The sequence below is a fragment of the Trachinotus anak genome, unplaced genomic scaffold (assembly GCF_046630095.1).
Source record: "Trachinotus anak isolate AG129_WGS33_773 ecotype Australia unplaced genomic scaffold, CSIRO_AGI_Tana_v1 ptg000016l, whole genome shotgun sequence".
NCBI lineage: Eukaryota > Metazoa > Chordata > Actinopteri > Carangiformes > Carangidae > Trachinotus > Trachinotus anak.
The window spans coordinates 19,857,364-19,865,000 of NW_027273867.1; the positions used below are offsets into that span (position 1 = coordinate 19,857,364).

Here is a 7,637-nt window from a genome sequence, read left to right on the forward strand (position 1 = left end):
ATCATTTGATTATGTCATTTATCAAACAAAAATACCAAACATTTGCAGGTTTATGTAGATTTGCTGCTACTCTCCGTTTAATTTCATCGTCAATTTATTGTTTGGACAAAAAGCAGCAATAAAGATGTCAGCTTGGAATCGCGGAAATTGTGATGTTCTATATGTCACAAAACGACTCACGTAACAAAAAGACACATTAAGAAAAGACTGGTCCTGACTTTTAGTTTCTAGCATGGGTTAAGCTCCAAAAACACTGGATTCTACACCTCCCAAAGAATTGGATAAACAGGAACGTTGACCTGATGAAGGCGCAATTACACAAATGTCAGTGTCATGGTGGTTCTGGAGAAAAAAAAAAGCCACCAAAGTTTTTACAGTAATATGTCCACATTTAGAAAATTCAATCCATTGAGAAGATGTTGAGAAGTTTCAGGGGATATGTACAAACATTGGCCTGCAGATGAAGCAAGAATCAAAGTCTGTAGGTTTTATCCTCTGGTGACCATGAATGTCAGTCCAGACTTTGTTTAGATATTGCAGTGTGGGCCAAAGGTTGGACTGACAATGCTGGCACTCCTGCAGCAGTTTTCTCTGTATAATATCATTATAAAGTGAAAATCTTTTGGTTTTTTTGACTGACGGATTCAAAGCAAGTGATCTGAAGATGTCACTCTGGATTCTGGGACGTTTTTCACAGTTTTCTAACATTTTATGAACTAAGCAATTAATTGTTCAATTGAAAAGAAAAAAACAACAATTGACAGATTAATCAATAGTGAAATTAAGTGTTAGCTGCAGCCCTGGCTTTGACCTTCCTGTTGAAGTGAGAATAGACTCTGCCTGCAGGAATCAATAAAAAATGTCATTATTGTGACAGAGAGACAGAGGAGTGGAAGCATCACAATGAAAACACCATAAAGGAAAATAAATGTCCATTATCACCTTTGAATTTAAAAGTAAGTTAAAGTGGGCCTGAAGGTGTCATTACTTTTTATTGTTCTGATATTGCAGATGAAAACATAAAAACACACTCATGAAACTCAACTGATCACTTCTTAATTCTTTAATAATATATTACATTTATGCGTAATACAATAATAATAATAATAATAACAGTAATAACATTAATAATAAACAGACACAGAAAGTACAAAATGATTTGTGTTATTTTTTTAAGTTACCAACACGTAGTACTTCAAAATAAAAGAAAACAAATCTCCTTTAGCTGCCTCTGACTCCTCCTCAACCCGCTGCAAGAGAACTCAGTCAACTCAATTTCCCATGACCACCCACTAAGAAGAACTACATATGGAAGCTGTGCTTGTCCAATCAGGTGGATTTAAAAGTCTCCCAAAGTTCCAGAGGAGCAAAGAGCAGGTCGTTGTCTCAGATATGGCTTTCGACGCTTCCCAGATGAGTTCAATCCAAAAAATGTGTGTTTGTGTAAGAATGTAGGTAAGTGTGTGTGTGTGTGTGTGTGTGTGTGTGTGTGTGTGTGTGTGTGTGTGTGTGTGTGTGTGTGTGTACAACTGATGAAGGCAGGGGCTCCTAAAACACAGATTAAGGTGACGTATTTAAGGTGGTGTGAGTAAATAAAAAAGGGGTAAAAATAATTAAAACCATACTGCCATATGTAGGAACTCATCCCGATGTTTTGTAGACGCCATCATGACACAAACCAGCTACTGAGAAGAGAGGTCCATGCGTCATGTTGAGTGAGGTGGTTGTGGACACATATTACAGTACAGATATCATCATAAACCCCGCCTCCTCAACAAGAGGGACCGCAGGGGCTTCTGGGAGGTAAAAGTCTCAGTTTTTATCCTGAGGGCAAAGGTAAAGACGCAGAGGGGCACGAGACAGTCATTTCCCCCTCTTTTCTCTCCCTTTCTGCCTCTCTTCCATCCATCCATCCATCTAACCACACATCTGTCTGTTCTCCCTATTTGCGGTGCTTCATCTCCTTGTCGTGGTGGCTCTTCCCTCCACCCTCTCCTTTGTCCAGCATTTTGATCGCCTCCATCAGGTAGCTCTGGAAGGCGGAGAGCGCAGCGCAGATGGCGGGGGTTCCGAAGCCGTGGGTGAGCAGGCTGAAGTGGGTGAGGCTTCCCTGGATGCCGGGCTCCAGGCAGGGGGTGGGTCGACTGCCGCCCAGTGGAGAACGGTCCTGGGACATAAGGTCCACAAACTCCTTACAGATCTCCCTGAGAAGAGACGAGACGGGGGACATTAGTTTGTCATTATTTTGGTAACAGTGAGACTTAGTTCAACAGTGACATTATTCAAGTTAGTTTTGAAAAATAGACTGCTGTAGTTAATGTAGTTAAATTTAAAAAATAGAAAGGCCTTCATTATCACAGCTCGTGATTAAAAACATCTTTCTCAGGGTCCAACAATCTCACAAGGACAAACAAGGAAATCCTTTAAGCACAGACATCAAGCAAATATGGATGAACTTGGTGCATTTCTACAATATCTGGTTGATCAACCTACACCCAAACAGGCCCTCAACACACCCTTATTTTGAAAAGAAATTGGGGTTTACCCCTCATTGAAACTGAAAATATGTGCCTCAGCAAAACTGTGGCTCAACAAAAGGGTCTTTAGAGTTTTGGGGAGGGACTTAGAGAAACAGGGTACATAGAGTATACTCATGTCTACTGTTTCCATTCAGTGGTTTTGAAAAAAATATGTTTTGTACAGTGATTTAAAATAAAAAAATAACAATTTGTACAGGAGGTATGGTAAGCGATCATAAATCATCTAATTTGACCCGTATTAAGAACTGAGCTGGTATCCAGCACTAATTGGCTTTAAAAAAGAAAAGCTCCTTAAAATGAATAAAACAAAGCTGAAACAATTGGTTTAAGTCATTTTTCAAGCATAGATGCCAAAGATTTAATGCATCAGACTTCTCAAATATGAGAAATACTATATTTTTGTGTCAGTAAATGAAATTTCTTTGGGTTTTGGGCCATTGGTCGGACAAAAAATGCAATCTGAAGATGTCACATTGGGCTGTAGGATTGGAATTTTCTAATTATCTATGGAAAAAAACGATTAATCGATTGTTTTAGAAAATAACCTGCAGATTAAACAGGGATGAAAGGGAGGTAGGGATGAAAACACTCACTTGGTGGCGAGAAGCATACTGCGCCGTGTTGGGAGCTGCTCGGGCTCGCTCTGCCTGCACAGATACTCAGCTGTGGCTCTGGCTGGAAACTCTGTCTCACACACATAACCAAAGTCCCGCGCCAGATGGACGGCCTCTCCTGGAGGAGGAGGAGGAGGAGGAGGAGGGAGAGAGTGAAAATGTGTCTAAAGCAGAGAAACCAAGTCAAACTAGTACAGTACAAAAGGGAACACTCTTTCGCATTGGTTACACAAAAAAGCAGCTACTACTAATGTGTGTTTTCAGGAGTCAAAGGCCAGTGCCTCTGTTTAATTTTTAGATTGAATAAATATCCATACTGATGCTTTTAAATGACACACAATTGACCAGTGTAGCTGCTCGGGTCAGGTCAGGTCAAGAGACAAACTCTGCAGCCATTTTTCTCACTTTCACTACTCAAACAGTTCACTGCTCTTTGGCTTTGTGAGGCAGCCGCAGCTTCAGCTTTTCCAATGACGCCCTCCGCTTGTGTGTGCGTGCACGCATGCAGCCATCCACGCTGTGACTGTTTATTCATGTTTGCTCATGCGAGGATATTTCTATGTGAATATGTGTCTGTATCTGTCAGGATATATGCAGGTCACTGTATATGTGTGTGTGTGTGTGTGTGTGTGTGTGTGTGTGTGTGTTTCCCTACCCTCCACTAGAGATGTTAGGAGAGTGACGTTGGCTGCCTTGCGTCGCCCGGCGGGCAGGTTGAGACCAATCTTCTCCAGACGCTCTCTGAGACAGCGGCCACCATTCTTTGACTTCGCCCTGAGGGGGGACAGGGAGACAGAGAGAGCAGTTTTTAGGAGATGGTCCTTGTGTGTGTGTGTGTGTGTGTGTGTGTGTGTGTGTGTGTGTGTGTGTGTGTGTGTTTGTGTATCCTACTCTGTGTCTGTTTGGCTTTATGAGTTTTGTTGTGTTTGTGTGTGCCTGTATCTTTGTATTATGTCTGTGGCAGGGAATGCGTGGAATAATTGTGTGTGTGTGTGTGTGTGTGTGTGTGTGTGTGTGTGTGTGTGTGTGTGTGTGTGTGTGAGTGAGTGTGTGTGTGAGTGAATGTGAAACTGAAATCTCCCTATGTTCCCTGTCAAAACTGATAGTGTCTTGTAGTTTTCTGGGGTTTTTTGCCTTTCATCCCTGATTTTTTGCTTTCATCTCCTTTGCCTTTCTTGATTCTTGAACATTTAAATTTAAGAACATTTTAATACAGAAACATTTTTTGACATTTATGTGACAGGCAGCAGTGGTGGAAAAAATATTCAGACTCTTCATTTAAAAATACAGTTAAAGTCCTGCATTCAAAGTCATACTTAAGTAAAAGTACAGTAGTATTATCAGCTAAATGTACTTTAAGTTTTAGAATAAAAGTAGTTTTATATTAATGTATTAATTTAATTTAAGTATATTTTAGATTGATGGTTTGTATGGAAATAACATTTAATTCTTGTAGCTGGTTGAGGTGGAGCAAATTTGAACTATTTTATAAACAGCTGGGTGGTCTACAATGCATCTTATTTATAAACTGATAATATATTTACTATGTAAAAATTTTAATTTTCAAAATAACCAGTAACTAACTATAGCTGTCAAATAACTGTAGTGTGGAGAAAAGTACAATTTTCCCTCTGAAATGTAGTGAAGTATAAGTATAAAGGGGCATAAAATAGAAATACCCCAGTTAAGTGGCAGTGATATATTATAATCGAGGAGGGACTTTGTTTATAACATTTACTACCCTTTAGATCTTTTAATTATGTCCTCTTAAAGTACTTCAGCCTGAAAACCAAATCATAAAGTTGCTCTCTTGCCCTGAGGCTGTGGTTCATTAAACCGCATTGCTTCTCTTGTGATTTAGTCCCATGACGCACATTGGGTCCTCAGCCCTGGCCCTATGGTTAAGTTAAAGTGCTCTTATTCTGAAAAGCTTCATGGAGTTCAATGGTAGATAGCAAAAGGACATTTACACCTAGAGCTTCTGTCGTTTGGTTTCAAGCATTTTGTATAAACAAACTACGCACAACCTGTAGTCACAAATCTATTATAAAGAAGTGATCTGCATCCCAAACTGAAAGGTTTTTAGACACCAGTTCATCAGTGTCATATTACTACTGTTACATTTCTAAAACTACATTCAACAAAAAAATATGGTCAGATGTTTTATTGGCTTAGTAGCACTGCAATCCCCTAAGGTGTTGTTCTATCACTCAGTTAAGACTACATTTCCCATAAACCCTGGTTTGTATCTATAATTTTTCATTTTTCTTAAAAAATAAACATGTTGGATATCAAGAAAAGTTTCTGCTTCTTTTGTACAGTGTTCCTGTTTTGTGCCGTAAAGCAGTAACTATGTGCAGTAAAGGAATAAGCAGACTTGATATAAAACTTGGTGGAAAACACTTTGAAATGTTGTGTAAAGGCTGATGGAGGCTGATCCTCTTTAATGGCCTCATTTTTTATTATTATCATGCAAAGGTAATTCTCAGTGGATTCCAACAGATAATTTGCGATGAAGACTTGAAATTTCCTTCAATGCCTCTACAACAGTTTCTGATTTCCTACATTTCCCAGAATTGCTTTCAACAACATCCGGAACACTGACCATTAAGTTATTGTTTAGTATCTAAGGAGAGTTTATACTGTAGAGGAGCTAGCCAGACCGTTCGGTGACACTGGAAAATGTCAGTGATCTAAAATGAGTTCCTTTCCCATACTGCAGCGTGTTTTTGTGTGTCACAGCATTATTAATTATTTAGGCCTCTGCTGATGGAAAAAATGTTATTTTTCTTCCTCTCCTGTGATGGACCTCTTCATTAATTTTTGTTAAGTGGTTATTCCAGATAAAAGCAACTTGATACTGAGGTTTCAACATCAAATCTTGTTGTTTACTGTCGGTGTTGTTACATGGTGAAATGTTAAATTAGAGCTATTTTAACTTGAATTTCCAACATTTAAGTTCAGCCAGTTATCCATAGGAATACAAGAGAGATACTATACACAACTTATTTGAGGCATTGGTTCTAAAACTTTCAGGCTTGTAATCCTTTATAGCCAAACACTGTCAACTCAAGACAAGTAGCAGTCTCTTGTATTTCATTTTTAGAAAATTGCAAAGATGTTAGAAAAGTCAGACAAGGCTGGGAATCATACGTTTAGGGTGTATTTTTGTCTTTGGATATAGGCCTTGGATTCTTAATTTGATCCCTAAAAAAAAAAACATCTATAAAACTGCATCACACCTTCTTATTCACCATCTTCCTCTTACCTGCGGAGGACTCCACCCAGCAGAGAAGCGTTGAGGCACTCAGGTGGGGAGAGGCGTCGCTGCACCTCCCCGACCGTCACCTTGTATTTGGAGGTGGAGCTGAGCAGCGACAGGCGACCCGGGACCGAACAGAAAACCTCAGCTGGGTTGGACACAGCCCCCACACCGAGACCCTCCTTACCAATGGATAAGGCTGAGAGGGAGGAGCCGTTCAACTTGGACGGGATAGGAACTGCGGATGGAGGATTAAGCAGGGGAGGGATGGAGAGGAGAGGAAGGAAAGAGGAGGTGGAGAAGAAAAAAAGAAAGGTTTAGTTTATTTACATACATACATGTCACATTTTTAGGCTAACTTCATTATTTGAGAGAAAAAAGACACAATATCAGAAAAAAAATGTGAAAATCAAAGTTATGAAGTTTAACAGCAACTAAAAAAGGATGTAAAGAGGGGAAAAAAAGAGGTAAATGATGAATAAAGACCATCAATCCCAAAAATATGTCTTGTGCAACGACAACAGTGTTGTGTGAATGACTGTGTGACAGCGTGCTCCTCCTCCTCCTCCTCTGCTGATTAATCTATTCAGTGTAATGTTGTCCCCAGTGTCAACAGCTCTAATTCTGGAGTGCTGCTTGTTGATTCTGTTGCTTAAACCGCAGGTGGTTACATTTCAACTGCGCATTCTCAAATAGATTTATCTCACACCTTGAAGAGCTCAATTCGCACTCACTTTTCTGCACGGTGGTAAAACTTTTTAAGACTTGTTTTGAGAGAGTTTGGGGGCCAGGCCGCTGAGGCCTGTGTCAGAAGAAGCAGCTCCATGATTTGTTAGTGGAATACCACTTGCAGCAAGGTTTTGTATTATTAAAAACTGAGGAGGATTTTAAACTGCCAGTCAAATCCTAGTGTTGATTTAGGATGGCACTGAGATGGCAGTTAATTTGTGTTGATGAAATTACCTTTGGAGGCTTAATCTAATACCATAAATCCACTAATTCTACATTTGAAATTAGAGGATTGAAAGGAATCAACCCCTTTGTTTATTTCTACACTTGTAAGGACCATATTTCCTCAAGGGTACAAATGTACAGATGTGCACCTTTTTTGTTTAAGGTGGGTTTTTTTTTTACTTCCTTTTGGGTAAGATCATCCAAGTCACAAAAACATATTTTATTATTTATCTCATGTATTACGTAGCCATGCAGATCATTTTTCGT

The 7,637-nt window shown here is 39.5% G+C and overlaps 1 protein-coding gene across 2 annotated transcripts in view; it reads right to left on the reverse strand.

Annotated features, from left to right (window-relative positions):
• Positions 1-1,048: 1,048 nt before the first annotated feature.
• The window catches only part of tfap2e (transcription factor AP-2 epsilon), a 14,696-nt gene continuing 8,107 nt past the window's right edge, over positions 1,049-7,637 (reverse strand). For both annotated transcript variants that reach the window (XM_071499284.1, XM_071499285.1), the window contains exons 4-7: positions 6,423-6,654; positions 3,810-3,928; positions 3,134-3,272; positions 1,049-2,204 (exon numbers count right to left, since the gene is read on the reverse strand). In XM_071499284.1, the coding sequence (XP_071355385.1) occupies positions 1,943-2,204; positions 3,134-3,272; positions 3,810-3,928; positions 6,423-6,654 (752 nt within the window). In that variant the 3' untranslated portion in view covers positions 1,049-1,942. The remainder of the gene's footprint in view (positions 2,205-3,133; positions 3,273-3,809; positions 3,929-6,422; positions 6,655-7,637) is intronic.